This window comes from Python bivittatus, unplaced genomic scaffold (genome assembly GCF_059951505.1).
Source record: "Python bivittatus isolate LINGU-HERP-01145 unplaced genomic scaffold, Pbiv_v1 ctg000980_np1212, whole genome shotgun sequence".
Lineage (NCBI taxonomy): Eukaryota > Metazoa > Chordata > Lepidosauria > Squamata > Pythonidae > Python > Python bivittatus.
Genome location: NW_028277125.1, coordinates 47463688 through 47485584, shown reverse-complemented (window position 1 = coordinate 47485584; position 21897 = coordinate 47463688). Strand labels below are relative to the sequence as shown.

Sequence of the window (21897 nt, the reverse complement as noted above, 5' to 3'; positions counted from 1 at the left end):
GAGGAAGAACCTTAGAGTTATAATAATTGAGAATATATGTAAGTCTCTGGCACCTTTGCATTACAGTGGGCAGTCAATTGTTGTGTGTGAAACTTCATTATTGACTGCAGTATATGAATTCACTGCCAAGTCAAGCTAAAAAGTTGACCCAAGGGATAAATGTCTGGAGATCAGTGATTTACTGCCAAGTACAAGTGTGAAGATTGATAACGTGCTAGGCTAAAATGTAGTTGCTTAGTTAATGACTCAGTGTGTTGTGAAAATTAATCCTGTGGTTTATGGCTCAGTGTATTATGTGAACTCAGAAATTCAGTTGATTAAATTTAATTGGTTAATTGGTTAAAACATAGTTAATCATGAACTTAGTCATAGGGAGAGATATCAGACTCTGACACTTTCATTGCTCCCCATAAAGCTCAATTCAATATTTTTTTAAAAGAAGAGAAAGATATTGCAACAGGGAAGAAAGAACTGGGAATGGGAAAAAGTGATCTAATTATGATCACCATATTGAAATAGGGATCTAGTGCTAACTCTCAGCATGTTTCACTCTGGGCAGTCTTCAGTGGGCTATGGAGAATTGAGGTTTAGCAGCCACATGATCCCAGTCTCCTCCCACATGAACCTGTCAGTCAGCTAAATCCCAAAATTGCCTTAGAATATTTGATAGGCTAGGTAAATTGGAGACTCTCTCCAATCCTACCTATTGATTATGTTTGGTGTTAGAACTTTTGGATGGATTTTCATGCTACCAGACATTTTAGGCTGGAATTAAATTTGTAAGCTGGTTTTAGAAGTTGTTCCTACAAGAGGTTAATTTGCATTCCTGGGGGGGAGGGGTAAGTGTATTTTTTCCACCAGATTAGTAATTCTGGGAAGGGGTCTGCAGACCCTCAGTGGTCCATGAGATGCTTTGTTACAGCCTTCTCATATTCATCAGCCTGAGCCTGCTTGCCATGTCAGCCTGTGTATTGCTCAGCATGTGGTGAGAGCCTCCCCATGAGTCTAGACAGTCACTCTGTTTGCAAGGGTGGATCAGTGGCTGAAAACTGGCTCACTGAGTATTTATCTAATAATACAGTAGCAACGTGAGTACTTAGATTCAGAAAATGGTAATACAGTAATGAAGAGGCATCAGGTGCAGTTACCAACTAAAGCTGCATGCACTGTGCTAAGTGAACCTCACATAAGTATTTCACATAAGCAACCCAAAAGTACAAATAGGAAATACAGTACGATGAATTCCTAAAAATGGGATTTCACTGAACTGGAGATCTACTTACCCCGAAGTGTTTAATACTCAGATATTTCTACTCAAAAACAATTCTTGGTCTGCAAATTTGTGCTAAGAATTGCTGTTATGGAGTATGTGCAAAATAATTCAAGTGGTAAATAAATACCTAATAAAAAGGCATTTAGAAATGGAGGGGATGGAAAGCATGCAGAAATGCAACTATAATTTGTCAAAAAATGTGAACTCCCTTTTAAAGATGGAAATGTAGAAAGAGGTAATCCCCACATTTTTCAGACTTTTATTTAGGGGCCCACAATTGCAAAACGTTTGAGAAACACTGGACCAGATAATTTGGTTTATTTTGATTCTTTCTTATAGATTATTCTAAATGCAGGCTAGTTTGATAGCTGAATGTGATTATTTGATTTTAAATACTGTAAAATGTTGAGGATGGGTGGGCTCATTGAGTCAGTTTGATGTATTATTAGAAAAAAAACTGATTATCTTGGTGGGTTTAAAAAAGGGTGGATTTTCAGAGCAAATAGTTTCTTCATTACGATCAGAACAGTAGTCAGAAAATAGCTGTGTTTTTAGAGTGACAAGAGTTGATTTCACAACTGTTCCCTGCATTTGGCTGAAAATAATTGGTGTGTTTTATCAATCGTGTTTATGTTTGTCCCTTTACTTCTACTAAAACAAGATAGGCTTAGAACATTTAAGCTTTCAGCCCAATTAATTAAATATTCTTCTCTCTGTAGTGATCTACCCACCTTGAGTGTCATGCTTTCCTAACAACTGATTTTGGTTTTTTTGGAGAAAGCAGCAGGCATCCTGTTTCCAATTTCCTTCTCTTCTTTTCTGTCTTGGTTTAAGGCTGCAGTCCTGTGCATCATTACTTGAAATTAAGTTCCCCTAAACTCACTGAGATTAACATCTGAGTAAATTAAGATTCCAGTATTGCAACATGTTAGAGCAGTTTTTCCTTAAGAAGTAAACAGAATTAGAGAAGGTCCTCTTTGGGGATGTGAGATAGTTTGCCTTGTTCTTTTTTCCTCCCCCTTTTCTCCTCACAGGAAAGTTAGACTAAGAAAGAATGCCTATATTTGCATGATGCACATATGTATGGTTTACTCTAGTCACTTTTCTGGGTTTGCATAATACACTGAATCATTAGCTAAGCACATGGACTAGATTGGCAAAACAGGCTAAGTTTAAATGTAGTTAGCTAATTTGTGGTTGTGCGATCAGTACTTCTGACTTGGCTAAGATCAGTGGGTTTCACAGCTGAGTGGAATTTCAAGCAATCCTAGGCCAACTCTCTCATCTCCTCTTCCCAAACTTGTGCCTTTCAGATGTGTTTGGCTTATGAACCCACCATACTGGTAATGGGTACAGTATCAACACTATTGAGCAATGAAGAAATAGAGTAAAGTGATATAGATACAGAGTTTAGAGATAATTGGGATGGGTGGAGGTGGGGTAGCACAAATGAACAGTGGATACCAAATGTCTATGGAAGGGGTAAGATTTTAAAGGAGCATTAACAGAGTTTGATAATTTAGTGATTCTGATGGTTTAAACATATCAGCAATTAAGAGATGTACAATCTGAAGTCCCAGGACTGGATATGGTCCCAAAGAAGTTGTTACCAAATTAAGTATCTGCATGGCTAGTTATATTAACTATATTTCATTTAAAGTAAACATAAAGGTAGAGATAGTGAAGTATGATGGTTAAGGTATTGAACTGGATCAGTGAAACAGAGATTTATGTTTCCATTTACCATGGAGCTTGCACAATCACTCTCCAACCTCATAGGGTAGTTGTTATGGAAATAAAATTCATAGACCTCTCAGAGAAAAATAATAACACATAAATGCAACTGCCGAGTGCCCTAGTTTATATTTTTTAGAGTATGATCCCAGCATGCTACTCTAAGGCTGAGACTGGCCCTCCACAGAGAAAAAGCTGGGTATCCCTCTTATAGATGGTTGGGAAAGCTCAACCTGAATGTTGCCCCTAGCTTTATCGGCATTCCCCTTGTTGGGAGAGGAAATGGTTCTTAACCAGAAAACATGGCAAGACTTAAGAGAGATCTCAGAAAAATTAGGTGACACCTGAGGCTATTGAGCAGGCTTCCCCAACCTGATGTTGTCCACCAATTACAGATTTCCAGCTATGATATACAATTGTGTGTAAAAGCAAGGTTCTGTTGAATAATATGTTCTGCCATTAGAAAAAATTACTTCCCTGTTTCATCTATGAATTAGGAAACTCAGGCTTTTTCCAAATCCACTAAGCCTGTCCTAAAAATGGCATAATAGGTCAGAACATAATCCTACAGAGATAAGCATACTAGCTGTTGCAGCTTAAGAGCTCTGTGGGGTGAAACTCTCACCTTGTCTACCAGATCCTCAGGAGACCTGAAACGCAAGATATGCTGCTATGCATCAAGAGAGGAAAGTCTTTGTTTGGACCTTGCTCACAAGTCCCTGCTCACAAATCAAAGGCAATAAGTATATTTGAAAGAATGTGGGTGATTTTAGCAAAATAGTTCAAGGTTTTTAGGAATTAAAAAAGAAATGGAAAAAAATACCTTGTTCCCCTGTGTCATTAAAGTGTGTCATTGTTTTCCTTGGCAGGTGGCTCTCAGTTATATTTTTCCAGGCAGTGTAATCCTCTGTGGCCATTATGGGATACAGTTTCAGTCCAAATGGCCAAGCTCATGTGCCATTGTGTTCTAAGCTATTGTTTATGTGCTTCTGATGTCAGCTGCAGTTTCATTGCAGAGCAGTCAAACAATAATGACATGCCATTCTGTTACTGACACATATGACAACACAGATCACATAAACCTACCAATGTTTCAGAACCCAGAAAAGGATTCCAAAGATTCCCAGGAGGCTTCCGTGGGCATGTTTTAGAGCACAAGTACTGGTTGCTGCTAAACGTCTTTATGCACAAATTGCAGATTACATTAAAATGTGTAGAATAAAGTCTTAATCATTTTTGTTTTTGTTTCTTTATAAAAGTTTAGGACAAAGCTAGATGTAATGCTTTTCAGAGAATTAGCAATTCCATGGATTGGATTGTTAGGCTAAGAAGCTCACACTTGTTTGGTGGAAAGAAAACAAGGGCCATTAACACCTTGCCTCTCACTAGTCTGATTCCACATGCATTATTTCCACTGGAAGGAAAACTAGTTACTATCTTAATAGGGCTCTGCTCTACCAGTCTTCTCAAGATGTTTAAAAATCTTTTGATGTGAAGAAGTAAAGTAGAGAAAACAAATTCAACCTGAATATCAGGCTGTGCTTAAGATTTGAGAATTGAATTTATATTGAAAATTAACCATGCTATTCATAAAGCCAATTTTATCTACCTTTTGAATGTGTAAGATATATCTTGATATATTTGGCTACCAAGAGCACAAACTTAAAAATATCTTTCTGTGCTGGCTCAGGTTGAGAGGTAAAAATCATACCTATACATTTAATTAGGTTCACCCAGTGAATTCCATAGTGGTTAAAGAGAATCATGTAAAAAAGCAAAATAAAACTGTTGAAGTACTGCTTCTTTGGAGAAAGGTGTGGATATTCTGGCCTTTGTTTGATATAGTGGTAATCTGTAGATCAGGATGTGAACCCTCCTTGTTTAACATGGAGAAAAATACAGTACCGAGTCTTGTCAGTTTCGATTAAACGAAGTCTAGTTCACTGATCAGCAGCTGGGTTTCAGGTAGACCTGCTTACTGCTTTTGTACTACTTGTCATAAATCAGATTCTGCATCAGATCCCTGTAGGCTGGCATTGTTTCTCTCACAAATTTTGGTTTAGTATGATGAGTAGACATGGCACTGATTGAGGACAGTACTCTAGCATTTCAGCTTTCTAAGCTATTTCTGGAAATGCCAGGAATTGAACTGAATTTTCTATATGGGAAGCGTAGGCTCTACTAGATTATACAACTAAGTGAGAGTCCTTCCCTGCAAGATAGATTTTGTGACTTTCAATCCACATTATTAATAATATTGTTTGGATTTTATTTTTCTGAGGGATCAGAACAGTTTGGGTTTTGTATGGGGGAGTTGGTAATGTGAACCAGTTTCTTGCTTAAAAAAGAAAAGAGTCTTCAGTTTTTTAATTTCTGCTGTACAATGGGAAGATACAGCCATTAACATTGGGCCATTTGGTTTACTGTTGTGGTAATTTACTGTTTCCCTTCACTAATTTCATTTGATCCCTAAATCAAGTAATTTATTTGCAACAAGAAAAAGTTATTTGAATAAATCAGATATCAAATACTGATCTTTGGTGGTATCTGTATGTGCTTGCAAGGGTTGCTGTGTCCTTTAAGTGATTATAGTGGGCTAGCAGTTCTGGTTGACCTTTTGGTGACTCCATGCTCCCACACAAATACCGGTATACAGGCCACATCAATACTGTCAATACACATAAATTAGTACTGGCTCTACAATCAAGCTTCCAGATTACTCATATTTATTCTGCTGATGGAAGATTTCTGGATTCTTTCTGCCTCTGTTCCATTGATGTCCATCCTGTGGATAAATAGCGCTTACTGAAATGCCATATAATCTCTTTGATGTGGTAGAAAAGGCTTGCATCAGCCAAACAAGCCTACTTCCAAGAATAACCTAGGAATGTGTCTGTTTCAGCTCTTGCCACACTGAGTCAATCACTCTCAGAGTAAAATGAGACATACCTTCCTGGCTGAAAGTGTGGTGACAGCAAAACCCAGGGCTGAAGGTATAGCTTTATTCTCTTTTGAACAAAAGTAATCTTAGGATTGATTGACCCAAGACAGCCTTTCCTGCCTACAGGAAAGCAAAGCATAAAAACACAGATACATGTAGATTTTCCATCCATAGAAAGAGAAGCAAAGAAACATGTTATGTCATGTCATGTCCCTGTGGTCAGGAGCTCAGCAATGATTAATCCCAAATCATACTAGCACAAGGGCAGCCATGAGCCTTCCTGGCCTAAGGATTTAAAAATAAAGACATCCTCCAATTAAATGATAGCTTAGCCTCAAAAGATTACATCCCATAACCCCTGCAATTTCTCAGCCTTGCAGGAAACTGAGACTTCAGAAGGAACCTTAAGTCTAAAGACAGCAACAAGTAGGGTGGAGCTAAGCCTTCTTAAGCCCTCAATTGTTCAAGACAAGGCCTTAGACAACAATTCTTTTAATGAAAGTTCTAAGCTTGTAGCTTCCTGCACTGAGCTCTCCAAGGTCCTGACTATTCTTAGTTTTGCCAGAGCCAAACCTTCCACTTATTGGCTGTGTATGCATATGTTTAACTGGGTCAGGAAGTAAGGTTGCATGTTGTGTGAAGAGCTAAGACTGGTTATTACTGAGGTTAAGGGAGTTCGTTTTAGCTCAAACAACTCTGTCGTTTGGAGCTAAACTAACTTTCTCTAGTCAGCTGGGTTATGTGAGGAAGAGGATTAAATGAGGGATAATTATTTTTGTTATGGAATATATCTGAAGTCACAGAATAGTGCTACAAAAATGGGGCTTCTCTAGGAACTCCACTTTTCATCACCTAGCAGCCACAAAGGGTAGATAGTGGAAAAAGGAAAGGAAGTGAATGGAAGTACTTAAGTGGCCCCCAACTCTGTCCAGGGTGCTGACTCTAGTTGGTCCATTATACAGCCACTTTTTTGGTGACTACTAGGTGTCAAATATGGCTTCTTCTTATTTGACTGGAACATCATATGCTGCTTCTACATGGGAATAAATATTTTACTGAATAGCAGTTGACTAGGTCAGCTGTGTCGTATGAACACACCGCGGTGTTGATTCTTACAGGCTTCTGTGAGGTTTCCATCTGTGCCAGGACACATTATAGCTACTTTGTTTCAGCTCAGAGTGATTTGCTGAAGACAAGGCTCATGGTTTCTTTTCCATCTAACTTTGTACACATATTAAAATATTATTGTTTTCATACCGTGATGCTAACATAACTTCCATTAGTCCATAGCAGAATATATGGAAAGATTGCATTTTTGGCTAAGAAATGCTTTCAGTCAGTTAATCAGGCATTAGCAGGATTGCTGGGACAGGCCACTGTAAATTAGTTCAACTGACATGCCAAGCCATAGGCTGGGTTCATATAGTGCTTATAACATACAACATGCTAAGCTCAATTACCGTATTTTTCCGACAATAAGACGCCCCCATGTACAAGACGACCCCCACTTTTCCAGCCCAAAATTAAAAAATCAATATTTTAAAGATAGTGCAGAACACATTTTTATTTAGTAATTAGTTAACATTTACCTGATACACTCGGTGGGAGGAGGTCCAAACCGTCTCTCTGCAGCTCTATTTCCAGGCTCTTTTGCATAACTGATTACATTCAAGCACAAGTGAAACTGCAGATAGCTTGTCTCTGCAATCAGCCTTCCTCTAATTGGTTTGTTCAGCATCAGCTGACGTCAGTTACATCAGGCTCGTGATTGGAGGAAGTCTGTTTGGGAGACAAGCTATTTCACTCGTGATTGGAGGCTAGCAATAGGAAGAAGCCTCTCTGCAGAAACAAAGTATGGGCAGTTTGGAACCGCGATTCTCAGCTGACTTCCTTGAATAAGACGCCCTTTAGTTTTTAGGGTAAGGATTTTAGAAAAAAGTATCATCTTATAGTCGGAAAAATACGGTACTTTTAACCTTAATTAGGTTTTTTTCTGGTTTAGCATGTTGTGTGAATCCAGCCCATTTAGTTAATTTATGATTCAATATATTGTGTTGCCATAAACAATACATTAATTCGGCAACCAGGTTAAGCATGTTTTGGGAACCCAGTGTGAGTATGGCTTAATATGACATTCAAATTGTTGTTTGTAATCAAGGCTTGCTATGGGCTAACTTGCTTTTACCAGTCTGGCATGTTGGCTGATCTTGGACTAATGGTTACATTATGGTTATGCAATCAATAGTACTTCAGGTACAGGTGCATAAGGTGCAAGGTACAGATATGTAGCAGAGCTGCTCTAATGGCCTCTTCACTGTTCCTTCTTTGATTTTTTTTAACGGTGTATGGGCACAGCCAAAACGTTTTGAAAACAAACACATCAGGTTAAGGATTAGCCTTTCCTCACTCTATACTTGGAGGCTGTAATGCAGATTAATTTTGTTATTGATTTTTACAACTCCCCCCACCTCTCCACATCTCACAAAAACCCAGCAACCCAAGTACCCCACAGCTGAAATGGAAATAAATCAGTTTAGCTCTTTAACACTGCTGACTTTGTGAAAATGAAGAAGAATCCAGAAGAGCTGCTTTACAGCTGGTTCAGAATCCTCGTGTGGACATGCCCATAGCATCCTACAGCCATTCCAATTTCTAGATTTTCCAAACTGGGGGTTTTTATATCCCCACATGTTAAAATTTATTCTTAGATGCACAAATGTGACCACACATGTATGTACTAGATTTATGTATTTCTAGCAATTTTGTTGTTACAGTGTTAGGTTTATTGTGGTGCTTCAGTAAAAAAGCAAGTCACTGAAAATTTCATTTGAATTTTACTGTTGTGAGAATTTGTTTTTTGTTTTGGAGGGTTGCCTAACTTATAAGACTTCTATAGATTCAACATTTATCCATCCTGTGATTAAAAATCTTGGCCAAATGTTCTATATATTATGTATCCACTGTATATCATTTGCTATGACCACACACTGAGTTAAGCATGCAGGCAGTGTGTGGTCAGCAGGAAAGGGAGAGTCTTTCAGAAAGGTTGATACAACCTTCAACTTTATAAGAACACATTTTGTTCCAACAAAGTTCCAGGGATTCCAGTAACTGAGTATTTCCAGACCCCTAAGCAACTTTTCTGTTCCATATATGTCTCTCCAAGATACATGGAGAAGCACTGTCATGTGTGGGATAAGGAAAGTCTGCCAACAACTATATTTGTTGCTTCACTGAAATAACCTCTCTGGTGGTTCTGGGGCAGCAGTTCTCACTAGGTGGGTGGTCTGTCTTAAATTATAGGTGAACCAAACTGGATTGTTATACAGAACATGGACTAAGGTCAAATCATGTATTCATGTGTTCCATGAAGTAGAAAATGTCTAATACAAGAATCGTTGGAAGGCCAGACTTTAATTCTATACCAACTCTGATGTAACTCACCTTGGCCTCTTGGGAACATGGACTGTCTTCATGGGTTACATTAAAAAAAAAAAATCTGTTCTTATTCACAGCTGCTCCTGTATCTTTGTGTGTGTGTGTGTGTGTCTGTTATAATCAAAAACAGGCCATGCTGAAGCTGAGGTGGCTTTGGGGAAAGAGTATGGTAAATTATGGTTCATAGTAAATATTTCTTTTGCAGATGCAGCTTTTGGATAAATTCCCTATTGAAGGAGGCCAAAAAGATCCCAAACAGAGAATCATCCCATTTCTTCCAGGTAATAATTTAGTGATTAATTTAAGTATTCTGATTGACAGATAGTATTAAAATCCTGGGGGGGGGAAATTAGACAATTCTGCCTCAGGTGAAGAGTCAAGATTAAATTTTAGGCAGGATATTTGAAGCAATGCCAATTCCTAGGTTATAGAAATTTCTGCTGTAGAAATTGAAAGATAGAGTAAAATATAAAACCAGATCTGCAATCTCTTTTGTTCAGTTGGGAGGGTGATTTTTAACCTTGGCTTGAGGCTAGTATCATGTACAAAAAGAAAAGCTAACTTTACAATATATTTACAGGATCTTATGTAGTAAGTAATCAGGAAAAACATTTTGAGGTTATGGTGATTAGTTCAGTGAAACATTTCTACTCAGTATATAGCGAAAGAGAACATGTCAAATGCTCTATTCAAGATTTTCAAAGTAATATTTTAAAAAGGAACAGTATTTAAATCTGTACTCTTTCTATATTTGGAATAGTGTATACTTTCTATATTTGGAATAGTTCTATCAGTTTGGAACAATCATGCCATGTGATATGGCAATTCCAAAAAATATCACATCAGGGAGAAATAGAAGGACTCCCAACTTACATTGCTCCTAGACAATATGGCAAATTATAATGATTGGAATTGCAATTCAAAGTATCTGGAGAGCCTTGGACTAAAACAACACTAAACTGAGGAAAAAAAGGTCTGGAAAGCATCAGAGTCAATAATGTGAATTCATGTTAGCAAGTTTTCTGGAATTGTCCACATCAAATGGCCATTGTGGGATAGAACCTATGCAAGAGTTCAACTGATTCCAAGCAGATATCAAAGACAATTGGAAATGTGTTTCAGTGGCTAAATAAAATCCACACATTAAAACTAAACTAAATCAAATCAAATCTATTTAATTATGATCAGTGGCCAGCAAGGTGAAAATACAGAAACAATGACCAGATTGAACAAAAGCAGTGTATTGGTCATATAAAACCTAAAAGTAAAGACTTAAAAAATGGGGAAAAAAGGAAAAGTTGGACAAGATACAATGAAACAATATAAAAAAATAAAATAAACTTGAAATAGAATAAACTAAAGGTATATAAAATAAAAAGGGGAAAAAACCTCATAATGTCAATATTCCAATATTATTTCATTTTAGGCCTTTTTATCAAAATTGCTACAGATAGAAACTTGGCAACTCAGTTGGTGATGGTGGGGTTCCAATTTGCAAATGAGAAAGTAACCAGCTCTCCCTCATTACAGATTTGGTTTTTGTTAGGAGGTGCTAAAGGTCCGTCTGCATGTAAATTAGCATAGAAAGGGCAGTGGAAAAATACATGCAATGGTCTCAGGTTCATTCTGACCACAAGTACAACATCACTTAGTAAATGGAGTCCTACTGTGCCTCCCATCTAATACTGCTGAGGGTAAGACACTAAAATGAGCCAAAAATCTACGTTGCAAACAAGATTGAATAAGTAGTTTGCAGGTATAAAAGGTTTCCAAATTGGAAGCCACCACTGAAACATTAAAACTAAAAGATGCAACTGATAAAAGTGTAGTTTCTTTTGGCCCTCCTTTCATTGTTTTTTATTGCTTCTGTATTGCTGTGATTTGACACAAATAATATCACATTAATTGCTTATGTACAAAGAAAGCCGATGCGTGCTTGAGAGTTTCAGGAATTCAAGCCAACGACAATAGTATTAATCTCCTTTAGTTCTTACATGATTTGCTGAGTAAGGAAGTATATATTAATACAATTTGCTTCATGAAGAGTAGTTTCATCTGTCTCTACACAATTGTTCCTAGAACTTTGTCAACTCCAGGAGCTCTAGTTTATCGTTGATTACTGGTACACATATGATTGAGACCATCTTTCTCTTGTTTTATTAGGTGTTAGATGCAGTATGGCAACTGACTTAGGTTGACTCTTTGCACTGAATAAATATGGATTTGAAGTTCATTAAAAGATTAGCTTTTGATTTTAACTCAAGGTTAAGAACAAGTTATAGCAGAGGGGTTGGAGAGAGAATGAAGGAAGCATGTAGAAATATAAAAGCTTATCTCAAGCTACTTTTGTCTTCAGGAAAATCAGGAACAACTAGTAGCAACTAGCAAACTAGTAATAACTTCTATGCAAATGGAGCTTCAGTGCAATCCAGTATTTATGCTGCATGAGAAGTAAAGTCCCACGTCATTCCTAATATTAATGGATACAATTCCCCATTTTTTTTTGCAAAATGGGGGCAACAGGTTTCCTGGGCAAGTGTTCAAAAACACATATCTACTCTTCTGGAACTCTCATTCTTAGCACTTCTAGTTTCCCAATAGGCTATACATCTGCCTGCCTGCCTGCCTGCCTGCCTGCCTGCCTGCCTGCCTGCCTGCCTGCCTGCCTGCCTGCCTGCCTGCCTGCCTGCCTGCCTGCCTATCTATCTATCTATCTATCTATCTATCTATCTATCTATCTATCTATCTATCTATCTATCATATTTATATAGCCGTCCATCTCACACAAGGTGACTCTGGGCGGCGTACAACAATTAAAAAATAAATACATAAAAACAACTACATATAAAAAAACTGTAAAAACACACAAAACAGGAGGGAATAAAAGTAATAAGGGAGCCATTGTAAAATCTCCCTGGTCGCCTGGGAGCCCCAGGCCTGATCACATAACCAGGTCTCGAGGGACTTACAGAATGTTAAGAGGGATGGAGCTAATCTTACTTCCAGGGCAAGAAGGTTCCACAAGGCGGGTGCCACAGCAGAGAAGGCCCGCCTCCTGAATTTGACCATTTCTTCTACATTCTGGTATATCTTAAATAGCCATTACTTGATGCTTATTTTGGCAAAATCTGCTTATTCTTCTCACCCCTCATCTGACTGGCTCCAACTGACTTACCCATTTTCCCTTATCGAAAGCTATTTACTTGGTAAGTATGTTTTCTTCTGCCCTCCACACTGTTAGCTCAGTGTTGAACATCTGCTTTGCATGTTCCAAGTTCAGTTGTCAGCATCTCCAAGTAGAACCTGGAAAGATTCCAGTTGAAAATCCTGGAGAGTTGTTGCCATACAGTGGCTGGGTATACACAACAGATTGGGTGAAATGTGATTAACTAGTTTGTGGCTACCTAGGTTTGTAAACCTAGTGCAGTTGGTTTACAATTTTTTGTATTTTACAAAACTAAGCAATTGGCTTAGTCAAATGACAAAACTAAGTCATTGTGCTAATATTATGAATACAGTCTGTTCTAATAATATTGGGGTACATGGATCAGAGGTCTAGCTCAGTATAAGGCAGCTTCCTGTATTGTTAATTCTAGTTAGCTCCTTCTTACTTGCCTTTGATATCATAATGGCTAAAGGAATCACAGTATTTTGTGAATGACATAACAACATAAATGGTTCTTTTTAATGGCATGTTATATTTCAGGAATGGACCTGTAGTAGACTGACATCTATTGGTAGGTGTCTTGGTGATTTGCGGCACAATAGGATTTCTGATTCCTAATTCTGTAAGAATAAAAATGCTAAAATAGAATTCTAACAATTCAGATACTGTATTGTGAAGGAGTATTTGAAGGAGGAGTTGTTTTGTGCAGAAGGACCATGAGTTGATTCTATAGTGATCACAAATTCCTATTAGTGTATAGCTGCCTGCCTATTTGATTTTGTTCTGGATAATGGATCTCAGAGGTCTAGTAAAATATATAACAATCCCCACAAACTTGAAATTTGTTTGCATCTGCAAATGAGAAGGGGGGAAATGTAGAAACCTCATTTCTGTTAATGTGAACTCCTTTCCATGTATATGATGGAAAACAAATATTAGTCTCTAAGATCATTTTTATATCCAAGAATACCACTGGGTCAGAAAGAGGACCCACAACATAAGCAAGGCTATAGTAATAAGCATCCTGTGTGTGTGTGTTTGTGTGTGTGTGTGTCGCATTTGCAATTAATTATCCCTAGTAGTATCCATTTTGGGACTGGATTCCTCCCCCCCCCCCCCCAGGATTTGCAAGAGTGTCTACAACACATTCTCAAAGTTCCAATTGTGTCACCAGCCCCAGAAAGATGGTCACCTAGCCCTACTTTTAATATTTTCTTTTATTCTTTTATTATTGTTTATGTTTTCTTTTATTATTTTAGCTGAAGACACTTTTCTTAATTTGCTACTATATAGAGTTGAAAAGGGCAGGCTGCTCTGAAACCCCCCCCCCAACACCTTTTAAAATTAACAGCTTGTTCATTGAAATAACTCTTATCTATCAGAAAAAACAGTATTGAAATAAGTGGCTCCTTTATTAGTAAATTTGTTGTATTTGAACAGCTGAAACTTTTCATTTGTTAAAACAAATGGAAATAATTCGTAATTGAAAAGCAAGCCACAAGAAGTTAATGATGAAATGCTGATTTTAGAAAGATATCAGAGTCTTTTCCTGCAAAGAAAGATTGCCGTAGTAAAACAATGACTCTGCCTGTTATTTCTATTCAAGAAGATTCTCCAAGTATTGTAGCCTTACTGTTTATGTGCATGCTGTGTGTACTTTTTATAAGAAACCTAATGGATTTATGATGTACACAGAACTTAACCTTATAAATAAATGCATTTGTAAGCCCAAGGACAATCCCAGTTGTTTATTTTAGAAAATTGGATCCTTAAATGGGAACTCCACACAGATTGCAACTTAAAATGCAATAAATATGAGCTTAGCAACAAATACAGTATAGAAATTAAATAATCAAATTCTCATAAAAGAGGAACATCAAACAATTGAATCATTTTTAAAATGCTGCAACAGGAGGTCAAAACAAAGTTCACAATGGAAAAAAAGTTTTGCTGCAATGCTAACATTGAACAGAGGCAAGGTCAATCAATTTCTTTCAAAAAGGAGTTCTACCATCTAAATATCAAAAGTTTCTGCCCTGGTTAAGCAATTTTCTGAAGAAGAAGGCCTCATTCATGTAACATTCACATGTGAACAGGCTTATATAGGACAGGATGATTTAGAAAAGATTCCCAGAAACTATTTTAAACAAACAAACAAAACCCTGCTAGGGCTGTGTAGGGCTTCAAATTTGATTCCAAGAAGGTGCTTTTGGAGTACATAGGAAAGCAATGTAGCACCTGTCTGCAACTCTTTAAAGCAGCTGCATTTTTTCCATGATCATTTAACTGGCTTCAGATGTTCCCGCTTTAAAGAGGTAAAGAAAGGTGTATGTTCTCATTTTTAGAAAGCATTGCAATTTATCACAAACCACTATCAAAATAACCAAAACCAACTGGGATGTTCTGAGATTTGAGAAGCAAGTAGTGCAATTTCCATTTGGGCATTATGCAGGGTTGCTCAAGGATACATATAAGACATACAGTGGTTCAATTTGTAGATAACAATAAGTCAGAATGCTTTAGAATTCTGACTTAGCATGTTTGAGCAAACACAATTTCCATTTAACGTCTGCTGGTTGCAGTGTAAGGCAAACCAGAAAGGCCCTCTTGCAGGATTTTTTTTCAAAGCTGGATTACTGGATGGTTCCTCTTGTAACTAGTCAGAGTCATAAGCCAAAAAGCTAAGAGACCCTGACTTGTTTAGAACACTGGCATGTTTATAATGATAAACCATGCATAGAGGGTTTGTTTAGTAACTTCTACCCACAGGAGAAGCCAAGTATGAGCAATGTTGGCACCCCTGACATACTTGCTTGATCACAAGACTTGCAAACAGTCCTTTCACGCGTTGCAGGAAATGCTGGTGTGTGTGTGCACACAGCAATTTTGTTTGCCATAAAAAAGGTGTGTGGCTACTTGAGAAAGCTTTTCAGAATACTGGCAATGACTGAGGACCTTATTTATTCAAATGAATCTTCCATTGTTTTTCAGCTATATCTGCCTGGAGCAGAGTTAATTTGGAGGAAAGCTATAAACTAAAAGGAGCATCTAATTTGGTTCTGCTACTTGTCATGGATCTTTTGTTGGTTACTAAGCCAGTGGTTAATTTGCGCACCGCTTTTTAGATTCTTGATTTTATGCTTCATGCAGTAAATTAATGAGAAATTTTAAGTGTGTGTTCATTATTTAAGTAATGTATCCCTTAACTTTGGTATGTCCAGCTTTTCTCTGGATTAAAATTGGAGGCTCATCTTTCGTCTACCCAAAAAGTATCTATTTGTGGTCTACAGAAAAAGATATAACTGGAATTATATTGTATGGGAAGGGGTATTAACATTGTGAACAATCAAGAGTTCATACAGGAGACTTGCAACTGTGTGCAAAATCTTCTCTGCCTTTGGTTGCCGTGTAAATATGTAAATGACAGCTGGACATGAAAGGAGCAGTTTCACAACAGGAGTATGGCCCAGGAACAGTCTTGCCCTCCATTTAAATGTATTATGGTGGTAGGTTGTTTTTTTTTTCAGTTTAGCCAAGAATTATACAGTATTCTCCACTATTGCAATTACACAATATTTTTGAAATGCAAATATCCATATTATATCAGATTATCTAAGGACTATCTGTGGTCCTGTTAAGGTCCTAGCCTCAGATGACCACAAATAGCAAGGGCTTTTTAGCAGTGGCTCCATACTTATGGAACTCTCTCCCAAGGAATGTAATTGGTTTCTTTGCTAATTTATTTGCTGAAAACTAGAGAGAAAGGAAAGAAGGACCTATTCAATTGGGCCACCCCAGATACCCGATGGACCATATTTGATTCCAGAGTAAACCTGGGTTTGTTCCTGCGGCTGTAAAACATGGTTCAACTTCTTGGATTGAGGAGGTGGTGATAGCCTTGGATAGGATGGTGCCTGCGCAGATTCATTCTGCTTGTACATCCTAGAAAACTCCTAGAGCACCTTTGGAGGAAATAGAAGAGCAAATATGATCAGTATGAGTAAGAGCATTTATTAAGGATTACATCGTGGCAATAAGAGTGCCAAAATTGTGCTTATTTTTCTGCTTTTATATTCTCAGACAGATAGCTATTGGCCCTATTCAAGGTGACTGGTTCCTCCTAGGTAGGGATAGGCCCTTCCTACCTACAAACATCTAGGTAGTGAAGACTATTCACTGTGAAGACTATTTGAGGCATCTGTCAGATAAAGTTGCTGGGATCCAGTCTGGATTGGACTCTGTGCATATCCTTTGGAATTGACTGAGGCATAGTGTAGTATGGTTATCTAAGAAGAATTCAAGCCTGCTGGACTTGAGGATGTGAACAGGGTCCTTGGAGTTGCAAGTGAGGTTACCTGTGTATTAGATCCATGTCCCTCTGGCTGGTTAAGGCCTCCTGAGAGATGAATGATTGGATCCAGTAGTGAATACATCCTTGAGGGAGGAGGTGGTTCTGCTGGCTCTTAAACAATGGTGTCCATCCTCTCCTGAAAAAAACATCACTGGATCCACTGATATTGGACAATTTTTATCCTGTCTCCAGCCTTCCCTTTTTAGGCCCTGGAGAGAAGGGTCCATTTGGATAAAATGGGTTATCTGTACCTTTTTCAGGCAGGGTTAAGAACAGAGTAGAGCACTGAGACAGCGTTGATCATATTTGCAGATGACATGTGGTAGGACCTGGATGGGGGTGGTACTTCCATCCTGGTCCTTTTTGATATCTCATCAGCTTTCAATACCATTGCTTATGGTATTCTTCTGGATCAGCTTCAGGAGTTGGGAATGGGGGACACAATGTTACAGTGGTTCTTCTCCTTCTTCTAAAACAGTGCAGTCAGTGTATTCTCTTGGACATGTGGCTCCTGCTTGAGAAGTAGGTGGTTGCCATGGACTAGAGGGCGTTTGCATGACTCTCCAGCAATTATGCCCATTCCTGCCCATTCAGGAGTCCCTTTTCATGGTCACTCATGCCTGCTTGGACCATTGGAATGCACTCTTCATGGGGCTGCCCAAATAACATCTAGAAGCTACATTTGGTCCAGAATGCAGTAATGTGAGTAGTTATGAGCGTACCGTGGTACACTTTTGTGATGCTTGTTCTCTGCAAACTGCCCTGGCTTCTAAGTGTTAGAAAGCCTTTCATGGCACAAGGGCAAGTTATTTGTGGGACTGCCTATTTCCAGTTATGTCCACCCATCCCATGATATCTCAGGATATCTCAGGAGTGGACATGCTTCAGGTCCCTTCCATGAAACAGTGCTGTCTAATGGAATTCAAAGGATATGCCTTCTCTCCTGTGGTGCCTGCCCTGTAGAACAGTTTGACCCCCAATATTCAGTTGGCCCCTGATTCTGTTGATCTTTTCTAAGGCTTTAAAAACTTGGCTTTTCTCCTTAGTACTGAGTTAGGATGTTGGATGAGTCTGTCTGGAAAATGCTATAGAATTTAAACATGTACTTTTGGGCCTTAGTTTTTGTTGTTTTATATTGTGTAGTTTTGGTTTTATGCATATTGTTTATCTTGTTTTGGTTTTTAAATCCTATGTTAACCACACAGAGTCACATAGACAAATTGGGCAGCCATATACGTTGTTTAAATAAATAAATGAACTATATATTTTTTTCATTTTGCTTCCAAAGTTCAGTTTCTAGTCTGCAGAAGTTTGCTTTGTAGAATTCTTGAGAAATTCAGCCTCATTCCACTGCTATGTTACACATACGTAAGACAATTGGTTGTTGTAGATGCATCCAACATTATATGGGATCAGGCCACCACAGAGGTGAGAATGATTAATTGCTTGAAATACTTAAAATACTGTTGAGTTAGTAATAGCAATCATACAATAAGCCTGAAGGTAGACAGCCAGTCTCCCATAGTTGTCAGTCTTCCACAAAATAATTGCAAACTGGTTGATCAACGTGCTTTGCTTTTAGAATAGTGAAATACTGAGTTATGACAGATTACAACATACAGTATTATGATTTGTGTAGTCACTGTTCTTGGTTAAAATGAAGGGCTAAGTATTATTTATGTAAATATTCTAGACCTTCAGTGAAATAGCTACCTGATGACTTAGGAACAAATATCATCTGTATATTCTGTTTATAAAGCTCCTCTACCACAGATCCTGGATCTGTGTTCCTGATGAAATGTTTTCATTGTTCCCTTCTCTTTCCCTCCAGTTTCTTTAATGACCATTTCCATAGCAGTCATTGCAATATCTGCCATTTTTTTCTGTCACAGAGGTCCCATGAGAATTTCCCAGTAAGCAAAACTGTATTATGACTTGTCCTTCTTCTTCCTCAGTGATAGGATTTATGACTGGGGTGCCAAATGCTAGAAGTGTTCAACATAGCAGCCTCTGAAAAATGAAGACTAGAAAGTTTCTGGATATTATTTCTGAATACTCAGTGTTTCCAGGGAATTTTAAATCCATTGAATTAAATCCATTACAACTTAAACATGAAGTTCTGAAAAACTAGAAATTTGATACTCGATTCTGGTTTTTCTATTAATGTTGACTGGTTATTTAATTATTTCCTATAAACAGTTATATGCCACCCCAATCTAAAAACTCTGGGAAGTGTACACAAGTATAAAAAGCATTAATATGCTACATAATTTGTGTAACAGAAATAGTCACCCACAGTCCCTAAGGGCCAGGTCTGCTGTAACAAAATGGCTTTTGGTGCTATACAAAATGAACATCCACAGGAGATGTTCCATAAGGTGGGGACCACTACTGAGAAGACCTGCAGCTTTTTAGCCAATACCTGAGGGGGAAGGATCTCAAGAAGGCCCCTGTATAGGCACCCAAGCAGGACAGGCACAATCGTGTCTGGTAAGATAGTCTATGATATATTCAAGTGCCACACTATATAAGGCTTTATAGGTAATAACTATGGAGTCCTTGGGGTACTCTGAGTTTGGTTGTTTTCTTTCAAACATTTCATTACCTGGCTAGGTAACATCTTCAGTGTTAGAATGGAGTGGAGTTTGCTCTCTGTTTATATACACTGGCTTCCCTGCCTGTGTTGGTGGTTCCGCCCCCCCCATCCCAGTTCCTTGATTAGGGTATTGTTTACTGCTTGATTGTATGTCTGGTGATAATCTTGATGTTAATCTCTGCTTGTCTGGGTGATGATTGCTGGTGAGATGTTCTGGTCTTCTGTTTCCTTTTTATTGTCTCTCTTGAATAGCGTGTAGATGTTGTTTATCTCTATGTGCCTGTTGATGGCTACCTTGTCTGAATACCAAGCTTCCAGGAATTCCCTTGCATTTTTTGCATTTAGCTTGGTTAAATGTGAAATTTAATGCCAAAAAAGGACTGAACTTTCTAGAAGATCAAGGTGTTTACTGATGACCAGCACCTATGTCTTTCCCCTGAACTTCTTTCTCCCCATCCAGTCCTTAGTAGCTACCAGGCACTGGTTCAAAACTTTCACAACATCTTCAGTTAGGCCTGGGGTGGTGATGTATATAATTCAGCATCAGCATACTGGTTAGACCTCACCTTAAGGCAACGGATTACCTCCCCAGTGCCTTCATATAGATATGAGAGGAGACAGGACTGAACCCACTGGCGTTCCACATTGGAGCAATCATAGGCTCAATTACTCCTACTCATGCCTACCAACTGGAACCATCCACTCAAGTTTTGCCCTCAGCCTCCAACCATTGCAGATGGTCCAGAAGATACCATGGTCTAAGGTACTGAATCCTGTGGAGTCCTTGGGGTTTTCTGAGCTTGGTTGTTTTCTTGCAAACATTTCATTACCTGGCTAGAATGGAATAGGGTTTGCTCTCTGTTTATACACAGTGGCATGCCCTGTATATAAACAGAGAGCAAACCCCATTCCATTCTAGCATTGAAGATCTTACCTAGCTGGGTAACGAAATGTTTGCAAGAAAACAACCAAGCTCAGAGAACCCCAAAGGACTCCACAATTGAACCCTGAGCTACACATATTCTCTTCTATTGGTACAGAATCCTGCATAAAGTGTTATTAGGATTAGGAGTGACATTCCTGCCATCCTGATCTTGTCAAATGTCCCTAAAAAGGGAAGTTTGGAGATGGGGCACGTCTAGTTTTCTAGCACGGCTTCATCAAGAGATGGCTTTTTCAAGAAGGACATACCACTCTTTCAAAGCAGGTAACATCACACCTTCCCGCAGAGAGGCATGAACCACCTTCTGAATCTGGCCACAAACACGCCCTCCCCAGCTACCTGAAGGAGCCAGGAGGGCATGGGTACACCCCACAAGTGGTGGAACTCATGCTATAGAGCACTGTATCCTTCCTAAAGTTCTGTAAACTCAAAGGAATCCCAGATCTCAGTGTAAGATGTTACCCCCTTTCACCTCACATGGCTCTGTCTAACTAGTGTACAGTTAGTGTACATAATTACACTATGTACTCCGTTCATTTTTAGTTGTTAGTAACACATGTAAATAAAGAAAATCTATGAACAGTATCACTGTGAAATGGGTGAGAATATTTCTAGAGTTCAGCTGAATAATGGAAACATATTTGTAAGGTGGGGCTTTGAGAGGGGGGAGGAGTGGCACTTTTAAAGGTTGTTTCCTAAATTGCATTGTGAGTATAGTAAGAGTAAGCAGAGAGGAAACTGGGAAGGTGTAAACAGGACACATCTATGATGAAACCAATAACCTGTATTCTACATTTCCTTATACTGTACCATCACATTTTCCAAATGAAATGCAGTGCCTTACACTGGCAGTGGTTAACTGATACTTTTTGGATGATCTCCAGATTCCATGGGAAACACTAACTTCTCAGAAACATTTTCCCCCACACCTGGATGTTTGCGTCAGTTTTGTCTATGCTCCACCCACATTCCTGCAACTGGCAACAGCAATAGGTGAGGACTGCAATGACGCTAGGAACTGCCCTAGTTGAAACAAGTCTGCAAGAACCTGAATATCTGCAAACGACCTTTTTTCCTTCTTCAAGACGTGCCTGGCTTTTGCTTTCATTGTCTCTCATTCACAGGGAAAGCAGACTTCCAACCAATGAACTGCATTTCAGGTGGATATGCATTATGTATGTATGTATGTATGTATGTATGTATGTATGTATGTATGTATATATATATATATATATATATATATATATATATATTATTTTTTTTTAATTTCTGGAGAATAGAGCAACTCAGGCAAGACAAGTGGGCAGTCTGTGGTTACACAAGGAGCTTTTTCAAGGACTGTATGATTTAGGCCACTTTATCTAGATGGTGTGAATAATTATTTGAATGCGATCTTTTCTCCTGAGATTGCAGGAGAATTCTGCAGGCTTCATATCAGGTTGGCTCTTCCTGATA

The 21897-nt window shown here is 38.4% G+C and overlaps 1 protein-coding gene across 3 annotated transcripts in view; it reads left to right on the top strand.

Moving 5' to 3' along the window:
* SH3PXD2A (SH3 and PX domains 2A) overlaps positions 1-21897 on the top strand; it is a 261206-nt gene that overhangs the window by 53896 nt on the left and 185413 nt on the right. For all 3 annotated transcript variants that reach the window (XM_088132404.1, XM_088132405.1, XM_088132403.1), the window contains exon 3: positions 9592-9667. In XM_088132404.1, coding sequence (XP_087988530.1) covers positions 9592-9667 — 76 coding nt within the window. The remainder of the gene's footprint in view (positions 1-9591; positions 9668-21897) is intronic.